The 18,506-nt window shown below is 36.3% G+C and overlaps 1 protein-coding gene across 3 annotated transcripts in view; it reads right to left on the bottom strand.

Moving 5' to 3' along the window:
• Positions 1 to 18,506, bottom strand: part of FSTL5 (follistatin like 5) — a 271,451-nt gene that overhangs the window by 182,673 nt on the left and 70,272 nt on the right. For all 3 annotated transcript variants that reach the window (XM_054295663.1, XM_054295662.1, XM_054295664.1), the window contains one exon: positions 3,662 to 3,910. In XM_054295663.1, coding sequence (XP_054151638.1) covers positions 3,662 to 3,910 — 249 coding nt within the window. The remainder of the gene's footprint in view (positions 1 to 3,661; positions 3,911 to 18,506) is intronic.

Genomic DNA, 18,506 nt, shown 5'->3' with positions numbered 1-18,506 from the left:
CTTGAGAGCTCCTCTGAAAATGATTGCAGAATTTTCATTCTCTAACACCCAGTTACAGGACACTGGACTTTATCTGAGGGAAATAGAGGACTCTAAAGGTATACAAAATACTTCTAATTTAAATTCTTAGAAAAGGAGATTATAAGTAATTAGCTTCTCTGTGGAATTCATTTTGCATCTATATGAGAAGAAATTGAGACAGTTTATTGACTAATTCTCAGGGTCACAGTTGGCATCCAAACATCTAACCAAGCCAGTAGGAAAAATCGTTCAGTGTCTGATGCATCATGACATGCCAATAAGTAACTGAGGGAATAATTACAGGAGTGGAGGAAAAGTAATTTCTAATTTAGTATGGCCATTATCTTGATCCGTGTGAAAAATACAACATTTACAAAAAATTCTCAATCATCAAGGAAAAACTTTCAACTTCAATTACAGTTTTGCATGTGTTCCACACATATTTCAGGAAAAGGTGTGATTTAATTTGATGTGAAGAAATAAAGATAGCAAGTGAAATGGAAAAAAAAAGAAAAAAGGAAGTAGTCCAATGAATCTGGAAATAAATAAGCTACAATATAAAGCACATAATGCAACAGAATTTGAAGTTTTAGTTAAAAAAATAGCACGTCAGCAGAGTACAGTTTTGACACAGCTTTCACTACCACAAAATGTATTTATCAAATGTTTCAGAAATTGCTCTCTCTGAAGGCCTTCATGTTTTTTGTCTGTGTTCTATGCACAGCTTAGCTAAGACACACATTTCTCAGTGATTTAAATGGAGTTTCAACATATAAGCCAAAGATCTCTTTCATTTAGCAAGGCAATCTTTAAATTCCACTTAGCATGTAAGTGTTTAAAAGGGCAATTTTCAAACCATTAAGTAGAACTCATGATGTTTGAGATCAACTATAAATCATTTGGTTACAAGATGTATTATTCAAATAACTATAGCTACCTAGCTACTATTATAATGGCAATTGGGTATATAGAACATGAGCTTTTAAATTTTTTTTCTCCAGACACAGAATACTAGTGTTTTCTGGTAAGCTTACTCATTTAAATAAGGTGTATTTCTCAGCTCCTCTTATCTTGAGCTCCCTACCCAATCTAAAACTTAATTTTTGCATCAAGAAATATTTCCCCCTGAAGAGGGTAGAACAGAGAACCCAGTAAGAGGATTTGAAGCACAAATACCCCAAAGCACGGATGGCCTTCTTAGAGATAAAATACACACACACAAAAAAGGGCAGCTAAGTGCACAGTAGTTTAATCTGAAAATCAATTAGCAATGAACCAGAAATTAAAAATACTCAACTGCTGTGTTTATATAGTCATTGTTGACAGTGACTATCCTATCATCTAACAGCATCTTGCAAGCATTCCTTCCTCACACACCCTGCCCCAGTTCAGACTAGCCTCTTCTAATGGATTTTGTGAAAGCCTAAACAAAGAACTCAGAATATTTATTTTTTGGTCTTCTTCCAATTTTTATGGTCTCAGAAGCAGCTCCTTGAAATGAGATCCCTTGTGCTGGAGGATATCAGCTAAATAACAAGGAGGATATGTGGCAGTGCCCTTCTGACACCATCAGCAGTGATGGGGTTCACCTTCTCTATCCAGGAGGAGCACTCTTAAAGAGTTTTTCCTATTAGCTTTTTAATATTTTTGACCTGTTACTGGCAGAACCTTCAGCTTTATTGAAGGCAGCTTAGAAATGTTTTGTAAAAGAATAAATCATATAAAAATAGCTTGACATCTTCTGCCTCCATTACCATATAGATATAGTGGATATTGGAAGATATTTACAAAAGAGAGGAGATGTTGGAAGATAGTCACAAAAGGCAACAATGCTTTAACAGCACAGTGCTCTACTACAGCTATGAAGCAGGTGAAGTTAACATACAAGAAAGTCCATATATATGAAATAGGAAAAAGAAAAATAACTGTTCCTATCTTACATGTTGAATACTACTGAAGTCAACATAAGATGAGAAAGAAGGAAAATGAAATATTTTACATTATTTTTAGACATGTAGTTATAGTCCAAACTAGAGAACTTGAGTATCTTCACAAATAACAGTTTGCAGAAGGCATCTCAGACAAGGTCAGTCAGATACCCTAGTTCTTTGCTAAAGATTGTCATTGACTAAAGGAAAAACCTACTTTTAAACTTTTGTAATCCAGCACCTAAATTAGGTGTCTGAAGTTGAACATCATTCAGATACTCCACTGTCCACAACAAAAAGTGTGAAAGAAGCATGGCAAATTTAAAACAAAGATGAGCTAACAAAACTTAAGTCAACCTTTGGGTTATATTTCTACCTGAAGTACCGTCTCATTTCCACAAATAAATCTCTTTTTCTAAGATGAAAAAATGTAGCAATGCTATAATTTTGTTCCCACACATGCCTTGAAATTATTTCTGTTGTATACACCATACTTAAGAACTGAAATTAGCACCTTAAATTTAAACATTCTGTGGTTTTCTACTGTCATTTCTTCTACCAGAGTACTGCATCATCAGTTTTTTTTTTAAAAAAGAGATTGTGATTGCTAAGATGGATGCATTCATGTTTTGTTGTTAATGCACAAACCATTCCCTACAAGCACTATATGTTATACCCCCAGAATCCCATTTCTATTTTCCACTATCTCAGAACATGTGTTACGTGCTTAAGGCCTATATATTGTGATGATATATCAATTTTATACAGTGTCCACAGTTAGTTCTGAACAAAGTTAAACTTTTGCTATTACTTATATATGGATTCCTGTTAGAAGATTTCCACACCGCCAGTTTAACCTATGGATACCTGTGCCTCAGCATTTTTTTAATGAACTTGCAGAGTTTATCATGTTTTCAGGAAGCACTAAAGAGACTAATAAAAAAGGGCCTTACTAAAAAAAAAATTCCCCTCCCACCAAAGCCATCCATCTTTTTTTAACCAGTGAAAACACACTCAAAAGCTGTCAAAGTACTCACAAATATTCAAACTCTGCACTGGCAGAGTTCCAGAAACCTGCAAGGTGTGCTCAAATTACACAAAAAAAGAGCATGTTGCAATTGTTGACATTGTCAGCATAAAAGGCTTAGCATAAGGTGTAGCTCTCAGAATTCAGGCTGGCATCTCAGCACTCAAAAGATTAAAAAGTAACTAATCTTGCACACTTTGATGAGTACACAAGTAAACTTTTCATTATCCAAATTCAAAGCAAGAAAGACTCATTTAGCTACGAACAAGCTGCTGATATATCAACTTCAACATCAAATATGAGCACAGATCCTGCAGTCTTCCAAAACTCCTCTGAAACCCTAAATTCTGTTTTTCCTGCAACAAAGATTATCATGCTTCAGGCTCTGGGATATAAGTACATTTAGATGAATGAGGTCAGCAACCACATTTTTAAGGCAAGCCGCCATAGATTAGTTTCTAAGAGATAACTGGTTTATTCAGGTTAAATGCCTAGAGCATTGAGTATAAACAAAAGGGGGAAAAAAATCCATAAGGTATCTCTGGTGTGCAATACTTACTGTATATTAATATTTCAAGTCATTTATTCACTGTACACTCGGTGCAGACGCTATAGAGATTTAATTGAACAGCTTGAAAACACACACCCAATAGCAATATTCCAGATATTGTTCAGCCATGCTTACCTTTAAAGAAACAATCCTCATTGTGTACAATGGTGATCTTTTGCTTTTTCAGACAGGCAGCTCTGTGCACTTCACAGTGGTTTTCATAGAATTCTCCATCAGACCCACACACAGGTTTGAAATGTGGCTTGCAGTGCTCCATGCACAGACACTCAGCTTGGCCAGTCTTCCCATTCAAAACGCAGTGCCTGCCCAGACCACAGTACTTGTTTTCACATGATCCAAAATGGCCATCCTGACCAAAATACCCTTAAAAAAAGAAAAAAAAAAGGAGGTTTTTATTTAATAACTACATTTTCCTTAATTGCATGCAAGGTACAAAAAGGATTGATTTGAGTAAATGAGTTGAGACTAAGTCTTTTGTTATCCTTGACTAATATTAAACATAGGTTGGCCTGATGTTAAAAAAATTTAGTGTCTTTATGATGATTTTTTATACCTCTAATCATTGTCATAGGCTAACTGCAATTTAGAGCAAGATCTAGTAACAAAGTTACTCTTCATTAAAAAATTCATAATAAATCATTAATTTTTCAATGTATATTGAAGTTTGTCCCCTTAAGATTGCTATATTTTTGCATGCAATAGAACAATGTATTCTCTAGAATTTAGACCATAGGATTGGTCTCAAATTGAAAGAGACCCATAAGGATTGAATCTAACTCTGTGCTCCTTGCAGGACTACCTGAATCTAAACCATGTGATTAATAGCATCTTCCAGAAACTCCACAAACTCTGACAGGCAGATAAAATGGACTTTTACACACTGAGACTGATCCATGACAACAACTAAAGCAGAATCAGGTGTCTGAATCAATATGGAGGATTTAAAAACAAAAAATGACAAAACCTCTGTGGTGGCATTACAATGACATTTCAGGAAACAGAGCATGGAAGAGCAGGACTGATATATCAACTGAATGGTGGCTAGAAGGAGTCACCTGAACCTCTAAGTGGTATTTCAATTATGAAAAATGTGATTTGGAGGGCAAACAGAGCTTTAAGATTGCTGCAGTAGAAATAGAGGAGTTTCTGCAGGCCACAACTTTCAGTTCCTTCTGCTCCTAAAAAAAGGAAGTGCATTGTCTACATTAGAGTACCAAAGCCATCTGCTTTCTATCCTAAATGTGCTGCTGCCACCATGTAAGATAAGCACTGTTGTCAGTAGTAGATCTCTTGGTGAAAGGGGAAGTTCAGTGCACAGTAATATTTCCCAATTATATGCCCAGTTTCCATTTTGACTGCCATAGAACTAACTATGGCTTCTTGGCAAGAGAAAGTGTATGATGTGAAAACAATGGGAATATGAAAACAGAATTGAAATTGCAATTCAATTGGAATTTATTATTAATAAATAGGTTTTCTGATAACATAATTGTGTCATAAAATATGTATAAAAATACTAAAATGCCTCCAAATGTAGGAATAGACACTGTCCTTCACAGTTGCCTAATTTTATTCTCTCGCTTTGTATTCCTGACATCCAGAACAAACACCTGTCCTTATCCTCACACCCTATCTGAATCCATCGTTGGCTAACCCATATAAAAATAGCATGAAGAAGCAAATTACAATGCATAATTTGGTAGCAATTTGATCATTCTGGATTCATTTTCCATAGCAAAATGTTAATATGTCAATACAATAGCTTGAAGCACATTTCTTCAAGCCACTGAGAATTTATTTTCTTCACTTCAGTGGCAGATATAAAATCTCACCACTTTTTCTTCTGAAGCCTATGGGTCTATTAGACAACCATGCTTTGATTTCTTGCTTTCTCGTACAGCACAAATGTTCTAGACAAATGTACTACAGAAAGCACACAACCATGAAATTTGGCTCTAATAACATGCTTTCACTATATTACTTGGTGACAATTTCAGCACAAATTGAGAGGACTACATATTCACCTCAGGTGTTGTGTGGCAGATATAACTAAGCCACAGTGATTTTTATACACTTGTGAAGGCCCAGCTGATGGTGTGTTAACCTGCTCATTCACCAAAATTACCTGAAACAGGAAAATCCAATTCAACATTAAATTTTTTCCATAAGTTTTTGAAAGTATTCCTCCTTGTGCCAACGTATCACCACTACACATGAGCAACAGACATAGACTGACAGAAATTAATGTAAAGCAAATTTCCCTATTTTCTTATACTAAAGCTAAGCTCAGGTAAAGCTTTGGAATACCCAAGAGTGCTTTGCAGCACAGGTCATGTATTCACATTACAGAATGTAAGAACTTTGAAGTGATGGAATTGTTACAGTTTGAGGACAAAGTACATAAACCATTATTATTTATGCTTTCTGAACTCAAGATAAAGATCTCAGAACGCATCTGACAACTGCTCTGAATTATTGAGAGGTGTGTGGTGACTCAAAAATATACTGTGCTGTATGTTATGAAAATAGAATTCATTTAATACTTCTCTTGGGACTTCATCTTAGCACTATAATTGAATCTGATGCCTGAATGCAAAACACCTTTCAGATAAGGGAGAATAATTTACATTACATATATTGATATTTATAATATTGGTATTTGTCAACATATACCAATTATGTACAGCAATAAACAATTTTTCTGCCTTAATGAAAAACTGTATTTATGTTTCGTAAAAAAATGTAAAAAATGTTTTATATATGTCTTCATTTTACACCATTAACTACTCCAAAACAATATATTAATTTTCATCCATCACTGCATATGCGACTCCTTCAACTGAAGTCTGTGGTAAAATTCCCACTGACCTCAAGAGAAGCCGGATTCTTTCTCCAAAAACAATCTAAAGCCTTCAGTCAGCATTATGTTACAGCCATAAGTTTTGGCATGTTTAATAGGCACTATTCTGCCCTGAGAAGGAGCAGCTATGTGGTGTTTATAGTACATACTTAAGAAAAAACACTTAGAAGTGTACTCTGAAGCACTCCACCAAATGGTAGTTACCAGATGACTCACAGCAAAGAAATAAATTAAATCCATGAAATTCCAAAACAGGTGACAAAATACTCACACAACCATAAATTTGAATTAAATATGCACCCACTTATGAAAATATAAACAAATCAATCTAAAGCAGTACTGAGAAATACCTAGAAATGGGTCTAGATATAAGTTTAAAAAAAAATGCACAACCAAAACCCAGCTTAAGTAAAAACCAATTTCTGCTGCTTTTCACTGCTCAAGGCCAAATTGCAAAAATCACTATATTTGGCAAATCCTTAATTTCATTTTTTGTTTCCAAAATGCTACTTCCATAATTTTAATATCGGAATGGAACTGCTACTAAGCTACAGGAATCTTGCCATTAACAAAAAAGAAACCACATTTTGAACAAATATGGGCTGTGGCACTCAGCCCATCCATGAATGACTGACTATGTCAGCCGCCATCAGGAAATTTACACTATTACTATTCATTCCTGGATATATTATTATTGAAGGTATACTTTTGATACCTTGATAACAGATGAGGGTTTTTTTCAGTTTCTTGGGGTTTTTTAGGGGATTTGGTTGGTTGGTTGGTTGGGTTTCTTGAATGTCAGTATAGCTAAGTGTAGCTAAGTCTCCTGGGATAAAATTGCTTAGGGTACAGCACCCCTTCAGGACACCATCATCATCACAAATACTGTTTTTCAGAAGGCTCTTGTTCTATCTAAGCACACGTTTTAGAAAGTAAATCAGTCTGAGAAGAACTTAGGATGCCATATTTAGATATAATTCAGTAATTTAGCTGGAAGGTAAGCAGTATATTCAATATTAAGAGACTGAAAGCCAATAATTTGGGATGACAAAATCTAGCCATAAATGCAAATATTTTTCCAGCAATTGTTATTGCTCATGTGATGATAGGCAAGTCTACATTTGTCAAATGCCACAACACAAAAACAGGGAACCATGTACACATATGAGCTATGTACTCTGAATTTTCAACTAAAAAAGTATTATATTAACACATTTTGAGAGGAAACAAAATGTACTTTGTTCCATCTGAAAATAAGAAACATTCAAATTATAACACCCCAAAGTTAAAAAAAAATTTCACTTTAACAACTCTCACTAAAAATGTATTGCACGCAAAACAGTCAAAGCAGTCACATAGATTTTTCAGATCCTCTTTAAATTGAAAACTCTAAACAGATACCAAATAGAAGGGCAGAAGTTTTCATTTTTAGACAGTAAAGTAAAATAGCTTTAACTTAAAAAAAAAACAGAAAACCCAAACAGTTTCAAGTTTTCAGTTAGAATTACTCAGGCTGCCTATTTAAAGGATACTTCAAAAGCATCCATAGCTGAGCAAGTTGTAGGTCACAGTTTGATTCACTTACATCTGGGAATTAAGCTGATGTTTTAGCATGTTAAAGACTCACAGAAATACACACAGATACTTTATCCTTTTATCTAATCAGTTCAGAGCAACATTGCACAGTGAAACTTTGGAAATTCACGAGAGTATGAATCACCATGTTCTACAGCTGGCCCAGGGCTGGGACACACACACAGGCTTTCTGTGTGCTGAGCATTCTCTCACAAACTCAGACTGTTTTCTTACTTCCCTAACAACATCATTTACATTCATGGCTTCTTTCCTAACTTGCTGCATCACCCACGTGTCACAAAAAATAAAGTGGTAGCTACTTTTCAAGACAATGCAGTGATATTGTGTGCAAATAACTACTGGTAATTTCTGGGGTCAAAAGACCTGTGGTGTCATTATCCCCACTTCTACTTAAAACCATTCAGTAAATTACAATTCCACCTCTACAGCTGTATCTTTCATAGATAGCGTATTAAGCAAAGGCCCAACCAAGACAAAATCCTTATTTTAGTAAGTGCTCAGTGTAGTCTCAGGTTTTAGTAGCAAATAAGATTTATCACCACCTACCATTAAGACTCATAGGGCATTAACATTGAGCAAGACCCCAGCACGACCTGTGAGAATCTGCTCATAAATATTAAAGCTCTACTCTTTTTTTTTTTGAACTGTAGCATTTTAGCAACAGTTCTTTAACAATTCTTTTATATCACTAGCCAGAACAGCTTGTAATTACATTGACTCAACATGACACTAAATCTGCACTACTCATTATCCAGAAGTCTTGGCATATTAAATTCTTCAGAAAATTAGATTTTTTTTATTTTGGATAGGAATATTTTGGGCCGTGGACAAAATTTAAAGAAAAGAGTGGATTATTCGAGAATAAATAAAAAAAATGTTCAAAAATTTGCCAATACAATGATTATAGTAATGAATTTCCACCACATAAGAGCGCATATCTTAACAAACTGAAGAGAACTAGTGGCTCAAAGATGGGAGGGTGTGAAGAAAGGACAAACAAAAGCCCCACAGCCACGCAGGGGCAGGATGAGGAGCTGCAGCCCATGGCCCTTAGAAACAGCCCCTTGCAGCTCACAGCCCTCAGCCCTGCTCCCGCCTCCAGCAGTGAAGGAAAATGATACACATGGCTCACCATTACCTTCCTGTGGCATGGTTTTCTTTCAGCACCAGGCAAGTAAGGTCCAGTGCTTTACACTAAAGTCTATTCTGCCTGGGAGTAAAGTAAGTTTTTAGCTCGGTCTTGTACTCTCCTTTCCTTCCTTCTTCCCTGCCTTCCCCCTCTGCCCTCAGACATACACCTACATTTCCTCTTCCCTTCCCAGTAGGGGCACTGGAAGTATTGTGAAGATTTACACCTCCATAGAACATGATTGAAATCTTCTGGTGGACTCAGTATTTATCACTGAGGACCAACTAACAGATATTGACACAGGCATTATGACTGTACAGGATTTTTCAACCTTAAAAGTCAAGCCTAAACACACTTAGGAGAATAGGGACTCTATATTCAAATAAAGTGACTTTCTTATTGCCTTATAGGGTAAATTGGAACAGATTAGGAGAATGTGCCATCCTTTTAAAGGAAATAATTTGCAAAACTACAGTAAGAAAAAGGAGAACAAAACAATCCCAAGTAACATCAGGGAGATCTGTAAATGCTGAATTGCCTAGCTATTAACCTGAAATATTGAAACCTCCCATGAAAGTGCATGTCTCAGCCAGAAACAGTCAAGTTAGCATCTTTGATCATATGAATTTGTTTTTCTTGCCAGCACTTAGAAGCCGTCTTCAGCAAAATTCACAGATTTAGTTTCCTCAGAATAGAGAAAAATCAAGTCATACCTCCTTTACTTGAATGAAATTGAAGACCGAGAACAAAAATGCCACATAAGACAATGAGGAGAAGTGACAATACAACCACAACTACACAAAAACATCTTTTGCTTATTAGGCAGAAACTTTTCCCCCTTTCCAGATCCTTCACCTGCTCCTCTCTCATCCTCATAGCAACCCCTTTATATTCTTGCTCCATTCCAGGTGCCCACATCAGGGGGCTCAGCAGCTGCCTGGCCCTTGCCTCCTGCAATTACAAAGCATTTCCATGTGTTCCTGCCTCTGTAAGCTTTCTTGCTCACTAACATGGCTGTGAAACACCTGTTTGATATCAGAGCCAATCCCTGTGACAACTCCACAAGGGAGCCTTTCCTCCTGTGTGGTGCCTGTTCAGATTTCTGCCTGTACCAAATGCAGTGTGACCATCCCAGTGGTGCTGAGCAGTGCTCTGCCCTGTGCCCTGCGCACACACAGCAAGGTCCTGTGTGCCACCTCACCTGCCAGCTCCTCCAGGTGACATCACTCTCCTGGCAAGCACAGCCCTCGTGTTTGTGCGAACCAAGGAGTTGCCCAACTCTCCCTCACTGCTAGGAGGTGATTCTTGGGCACAATATTGACCCTCGTAAAAATCTCCTTCATTAATCACCCTCCTCACATTTGAGCAGTGACCATTAAATTTATAAAATGGCCTGTGGGCTCCAGACATGCTACTTGCCATACACAAGTGGAATGGAACATGCACACAAGTCTGATACAAACAGCTGAATAGATTTGGATTAAGAGCACTGCCGGCTCTAAGTGTAAATATAGACTGATGTCTTTGAGCAGTTACAAGCCAGCAATTCATTACTTTCAATTAAATCCTTAGCTCCAATTAGCATTAGCTGTGGTTGTCTGTCTCACATATCTTTATTTTGAAAAATGCATATAATTCATTTAACATCAAACCAGTGGCAAAAAGAGTTTCTTTAACACAAAGCAGAAACAAATTACATGTTTGCCTCATCACAGATACATGGACCCTTATTCAAATGGCTGATTGCTTTTCAATTGCAGCACAGCAGGCAATCCTCTATTCTGCCAAACACATCACCCAATATCAGGAAGAGCAGGAAATGTGCATCATAGTGACAGCAGTTTTGAAAAGGTCATAGTCTGAACAACCTTTCACACATTTTAAGCTTATTTGAAATAAGGCTTTATGAATATCACAAAGGGCTAGCTTAGTTCTCAGTCAGACAAAACCACCTTTTTTTTTTAATTCACAAGCCATACTGATTAGTTTCAGCAACAATGATGTAAACAATCAAAAGTTTGAGTAAATTATTACTTTTACTTGGTTAAAATTAGGGAGGCTGTTAGGATTTGGTTTCAAGTAAGGTTTAACTGCCGTATCACACAATAATATTAACTGTTCCTTTTTGGCAAACTTCACATGAAGAACACATTTTGAGCTAACAGTATAGTAAAAAACTATTGTTTCCTTGATAGCTATATATGGCTTTCCCTGGGATTAAATATGTTTCTGTATGAAACAACATTATAAAGAGACAATTTAACTCATCCCTGATCAACTAGCTGCCATGAAATAGGTAATGCCATCATCCATGGTAAAAACTAGCATACCATATTACAGGTATTCTTCGATTTCTGTGTTAGACATTGAAACAACACTGTTTTGCTGGAGTTTTTAGCTTCAAAGCCCTTCTTACAGATAAATCTGTGATGTCTTTCTGCCACCTTCCCCAGGGACCTGTACTAGAAAAAGTAGCACGCACATTGAGCAGCATTTAAACCATATGGTTAAAGTGCAGCATCATTCTGTTCAAGGAAAGCTAAAAAAGAAATGTCAAGTATTTTCAGTTTTACTGATGTGAAACACTTGCTCCTAATAAATTTTACACTGTCCATTTTTTCCCAGTTGTTACAAAGGAACTGCGGTAGGTTGGCCCTGTACACCACGCACTGCCCACCCGATTGCTTGCTCACTGTCACAGGAATACAGAGGGAATTCATTCATTAATTTCCACTGGCAGGCAGATGCCCAGCCATCTTCTGGAAAGCAGCAGAAGTAGCAGGGCCATGTCTAAGCACCAATATTCCCCCCTCCAGCCCGTCCTGCTCCTTTTGCCCAGCTGCCATCACTGAGCAGAAGGTTTCATGGAGTAGGATGCCCCTTTGGCCAGTCTGGGCCAGCCATGTCTTGTCCCAGCTTCCTGCTTCCAGAGGGGCACAGTGGAAATAGAAAAGGCCTTTATGTTATTCAAGAATGTTCAGTGTCAAACTCAGCACTGTTGTGGTCACCGAGGAGAGCATTATGTGGGCTGCTTTCATGACAGAAAGACCCAGTACAGGAACACTGTGGGAGCTTTGAGAGATTTTCCAGGCATTAATAACCCCAAAAAGGGCATGTGGGTGTGCGTGCTGTAATCCAAACTGTTAATCAGTGGCACATTATGGAAAAAAGTATATTTACAAGAATATCACTATATTTTTGTTCTATGGAATTTCTCGTTCAATTTCTTCTACAAAGGCAGTAAGATACTAACAATTTCCATCTCCTTTACATGTGTGAAACACAAACACATGAAAATAAAGATTATTAATGTAAGATACCATCTTTACAGGCCCTTCAGAAAAAAACAGCAAAACACTACACGCTTGTACATATGAGTATAGCTCTGAGAGACATTAGCTAACAAACCTGTACACCAATGACCCATGTGTGGAATTCTGAAAAGAAACAAAAACAAAACAAAACACCGATACACCAAAAAACCCCCCAAAACTCCCCAAAAAGCAACCTACAAAAGGTAAATATTTTAGAGATAAGAGAGAGTTTTAAAAATAGTATTTCTATAAATAATATTTTCCTCTGGATTTGCTAGAAGAAAATAATCTTAATTATGCTTAAACTTTCCTGACTTAATTTTGCCATTTTAAGTAAGGTTAATTTGATGCAGAGTCCCATGCACTGTGTATAAACCTCTCATCTTTTTTTTTTTTTTTTTCAGAGCAGGACTGATCCTATTTGCTCCATATATTCAGGGAAGTTGTGAGGTTTTTCTGAAGATGTTATAATTAACCCCAAATACCTAGAAATATGAAAAAATCACACTGAAATCTAAGTGGCATTAACACAAAAATGCAAAATGCTTTTCCAGACCTTTTTAAGAAGAGAATACTGCTCTATGAAAATCAAAAAAAAAATATATTAAAAAGTACCAAAAATCTTTATCTTGACATATGAGAATAGTCTACCCAAACAATTCATTTAAAATTACTTCTACATCTATGTAAATCTATTAAAAAACTACCTGAAAAACCAGAGATGTCCACTCAAATATATAAGTGATTACTTTCACAAAAATAATGCCCAAGTAGGGTGATTCAATCAAGCAATGTGACTACTGAAAAGTTTTCCTGTGCTTAGACTAAAGATATTTTCTGTGATATATAACTCCTAGGGAATAAAAGAGAAAAAAGTATAGTTTTCCTGCTAAACCTGAGTAATACAGTTTCAATTTTATATCCAGCAGTCTTTATGGAAATAGTTTGCTATCAAATCGATTATTCTCTTCTAATAAATATGTAAAAGCAAACTAAAGTCAAAATACAAACAGTTCTCTCGCCTACTCCATGGAAAATCAATCTTATGAGAAAAGCATATATATCTTTACGAATGAGAAAGCATTTAGCTTTCAACAGAAAGGAAAATTCTAGTCAGATATTTCAACAGTCATGTTTTTTTGTATTAGTTGATATAACTTCTGTTTAGTGACAAATTGCACTTCTAAACACAGAAAAAATACAACTTTTTCACAGATAATACTAGAATTTGATAAAAACCACCAGCATTCTACATAAGAATCAATCTAGGGCTATAGTAATAGATAATCCTTATTACGCATTTAAGAAATACAAGCTACAGAACTAATTGTATGAAAACAAAAAAGATAATTTTAAACTCCAATTGAATGGGGTGCTCTCTACAAGAACATTTCTACTGATGCATAGCTTCCTGGTTCATCTGTCACATTTCCTCCCACCAGAAAATGGCAGAGTGTTAAACTGAAACCTCTGGCCACCACAGCTACCAAGCCCTGTCTGCTGTTTCAGTGGTTTAGCTACTCAAGTGCAGAAATATTTCAAATGAATGACAACAAAAATCCTGTTATAATACTTGTTGCATATGGAGCTTCTAAAAGCAAGACTAACTTTCACAACCATTAATAAAGCTAAAGAGATTGCTGCACGTCATACTTTCTTAAGTAATTTCAAGAAATCTACAAAATGAGATACACAGATATAAATTTACTCTTTCTAATAAGAGAAACAAACTCTGCCATGGGAATAACTATTTTGAGCTACTATATTTTTTTATTTATTTAACTGAATTGAAAGTCATTTCAGGTCAGCAAAGCCTGTTTATACTTGGCAACCCTAAATTATTAATTGAAGCAGAAATAAATATTTAATCATAAATCCTTTGAAAGTGGCAATGCCTTTGTAACTAAATTTTTACAATTTTTACCCATAAACAGTTTAGCTGAATTACTGAAATTATAATCCATGATAGATTTTGCTCTATTTTTAAACACTGTTTTTACAGCAAACAAACCTACATGAGATCTGTGTGAAATGACTCATTAAATCAAATTTGCTGGAATGACCCAGATAACTGGCTTTGTTTGCCATAAACACTTACCTGTTGACACTATAAATTTATCCTTATGCACAATCATGACTGAATATAACGGTATGATTTTTTTTTCAACACTACATTGTAAGGTAACGTTCATATAATCCATTTTAAGTCATGGCAGAACTTATTTTACTGTCCTAAATTCATTTTGTATGCACAAGAAGTAGCACAGTTTTACAGTCTAGGGGAAAAAAAAGTACAAGTAGGAACAAGAATGACTTTTAAAGCAGTTTAATCCATTAACTGCCATACCTATTTCTGAAGAATTTAAGCATTAGTGTACTTCCAGTCATACTGCCTAAGACAAACTTCTTGTTGAGTCCTTAAACCTATTCTTTAGTTCATACAGAATTTAACCTGATTACTTTTTGAGTGTTCGACTAAAGCTAAAAGACATTTTAACAGCATTGCTGCACATGTATTTGTAAATGAATTTCAAAGAATTCTGTTAGCACTACAATTAATAGAAAACAGAAAAATTATGGATAATGTATTTGTAAAGCTTTCTGGAGCTCTTGAACCTTTTTTGAAAAGGAAGTGGAAAAGCCCAGTACCTTGAAAAAATGCTACATATTTCCTTTATAGTTATTTTTCATTTTCCTCCTGAATTTAATAGGCAGTTTAAACCATATTCATCAGTGTATTTTTTTCAAACACAACTTTATTGGAGTAATTTTGTCTGGGCATGTACACTTGACAATGTGCAGGTACTCAATATCTATCTTCTTATTCTCATCCCCACAAGAATTATATGACCTTCCTTTCCTCGTTTCCCTTCTTGAAGAACTTTTTTGAATAGACAGAACTCTTGACAGTAATATTCTGCTCACAGGGACACCACAAGAGCACCACAAATTAACTCTGCAAGGGAAAAAAAAAAGTTCCATGGATTCTGCATTGCAGTCAAGTCAAACTGTTTTTTCAGAACCAGGCACACTTTCCGGTAACTTGATACCTGTGTGCTATGATAAGAGAAACTGAAGATTTCCGAGGCTGAAACAGATAAAAATGTGCAAATGATTTAGCAAAGTGTTAAGTGAACCATCTGAAGTTGTGCCAGTACCATGAAATTCCTGCAGCTTACACAGAAAGCATTCCAAGTGCTAATGACTAAATTCTTCAGACTTTCAAGGTCTGAGTTTTACTTGGTTTTTTCAGTTCTTTTGTATCCCCCTCTAAGTGGACTATTTGCCATTTTATTTTGGTATTTGCTTAACTCGAGTACCATAAAACTGCGGAAGTCATGCTGTCATACTGAATACAATGCATAACAAAACTACTGACAAGAAGTGTTTAGTAAACAGAGTAATTTTTCGAACATTATTATCTATTAATATTGTGCTTTAATAAAAAGCACCAAAAAAAGCTAAAATTATGCTTTCTTGAAAATTTCTCAGGGACTATTCAGTGCCTTTTATTTTAAAATAATGTGTAATCTCATAAGAATATCCAAGAGACACCTTAAAAGAAAATACACACCGTAAGAAACAGCAGATTAAAAAAGTATTACTTTTTTTCCCTATTTTCAGTTTTAGAATCTAATGGTCAACAGCAATGGCTCTACTTCTATCTCAGATCTGAACTCATATTTAAGATAATTCTGGCTAACTTCAGTTTATTTTCTTTATTCCAATATGTGAGAGGGAGAAAGAAGCTTCAGTCCAATTTAGACTTCTAGAGAAATAACCACCAATCACCTAGAAAATACAGACAGCGTAATGGCTTTAAAAATTAATTTTCCATAGAACCACTGAATCATTAAGGTTAGAAAAGACTTTTAGGATCACTAAGGACTACTCTTAACCCCACAGTGCCATCTTCACCAATAAACCACGTCCTCCAGTGCCACATCTACGCTTTTTGAACATTGTCAGGTATGGTGACCCTAACGCTTTGTTGGACAGCTTGTTCCAATGACTGCTCTTTCAGTGAATTAATTTTTTCTAATAGCCAATCTAACGCACACACACCAATGCAACTTGAAGCCTTTCCCTCTTTTCCTATTGCTTTTTACTTGGAAGAAACCAATCCCCACTTAGAACATTCTTTCAGGCAGTTGTAGAGAGTGATAGGGTCCCCTCTGAGCCTCCTTTTCTCCAGGCTAAACAACCCCAACTCCCTCAGCCTATTCTCATCAGACTTGTGCTCCATTGCCCTTTTCTGGATACACTGCAGAACCTCAAAGCCTTCCTTGTAGCAAGGGGCTCAAAACTAAACACAGGATTTGAGGAGGGCCTTCCCTCACCAGTTCTGAGCCTGGGGGGATGATCATGGCCTGGTCCTGCTGGCCACACTATTCTTGATACAAGCCAAGATGCCACTGGCCTTTGGCCACCTGGGCACACACTAGCTCATGTTCAGCTAGTGGTCAACCAGCACCCCCAGGTCCTTTTCTGCTGGGCCTTTTTACAGCCATTCTGCCACAAGCCTGTAGCACTGCACAGGGCTGTTGGGACACAAGCACAGGACCCCAGCACTTGGCCTTTTTGAGTCTTGGCCTCTGTAGAGCCTTCCTGCCCCTCCAGCAGATCAACACTCCCACCCACCTTGGTGTCACCTGCAAGCTAGCTGAGGGTGCACTCCATGCTCTCGTCCAGATCACCAGTAAAGATACTGAACAGGTCTGAGCCAAATACTGAGCTCTGGGGAATCTCACCAGTGACCAACCCACCAAATGGATGCAACTCCCTGTACCATCACTCTCCAGGCCTGGCCATCCAGACAGTTTATTAACCAGTGAGGAATATACCTGTCCAAGCCATGGCAAGCCAGTTCTCCAGTCATGAAGTTATATTTGATGGAAGACAAAAACACAGGAAAAAAAAATCTTAGGCACATAATTTTGGCTCCTAAGGTTGCATCTAAGGACATACACAAAACACAGCTAAAAAAAAAAAAAAAAAAAAAAAGTAAATCTTCAGCTTTCATTTGTTTATTTGATTCAGCCAAAGCATTTGGAAAAAAGACATGTCTGTCTTATGATTTTATGATTTCAAATGTGGTAATAAACTGCATGTCCACCATGACTTGTTTTCAACACCAAGAAATTAGAAATGTTTTCCAATGGTAAGAATATCCTTCTGTGCATAAGACATCGCATTTCTTTGCCAATAACTTAAACATAAGAAAGGGGAAAAAATTGAAGACTAAAATATCAATCATTCATATTTTAACCTGCTGTTACTTAAAACATTTATCTGTTCTAGACTTCAATTGAACGCTCCACTTTGGTTTTGTTATTTAAGGGTTGTGTGTGGACTTGATTTAAGCTTTCAGTGATCATGCAGAAAATAGTTCAACTTCTGATTTTTCTAAGAAAATGAGAAAGCTAAATAAGGTAAGCAGTTTTCAAAACAAAATAAAACCCAGAGGCCTTGTATTGAACAACAGGGATTTTCCTCTTCCATACCTAAATACATAAATATATAAATTTACCAGTGTAAAGTAAAGTGAGGATGTGTGTTTACATTACATCTTCTCCACTAGAACCTTATTTTACATAGCTTCCCTAATATATTCCATGAAAATCCAATTTGGCATTCATTCAGTCAGGTGCAAATTCTGGGCCTTGAATAGCATGAATTCCTACACTAAGAAAAGGAAAGGAAAAAAAGGTATTCATAAGGGATTTGGCAATTGTTTCTTGAGATCATGAAATTTTGTAAGCAAGATTAATTCCCTCAAGCATGGTAGTTCTTAAAAGAAACACTAGTGAAAAGGACTGGAATGTGCAAAAAGACTATAATTTCTACATTCCACCTAGAATAAGGGCAGTATTAGAAAATAGTCACTGTTTATTTTTCTGATACAATTGTTGAACTATTCTGAAACAATCTTGTTGAAAAAGTAGCTTCCCTGAAGAACAGATGTGAAAACAAAGCAGAAAAGCTGTTACAGGCCTGTGAAGAAATGGGAGGAAAACAGAAGGTCTACAGACCCCAAGCTGAAGTCAAAACCAGTGGAAC

Source organism: Melozone crissalis, unplaced genomic scaffold (assembly GCF_028551555.1).
Source record: "Melozone crissalis strain CALT ecotype California unplaced genomic scaffold, PUWL_Pcris_2 ptg000006l_1, whole genome shotgun sequence".
Classification (NCBI taxonomy): domain Eukaryota; kingdom Metazoa; phylum Chordata; class Aves; order Passeriformes; family Passerellidae; genus Melozone; species Melozone crissalis.
This window is presented reverse-complemented; position numbering and strand designations above follow the sequence as displayed.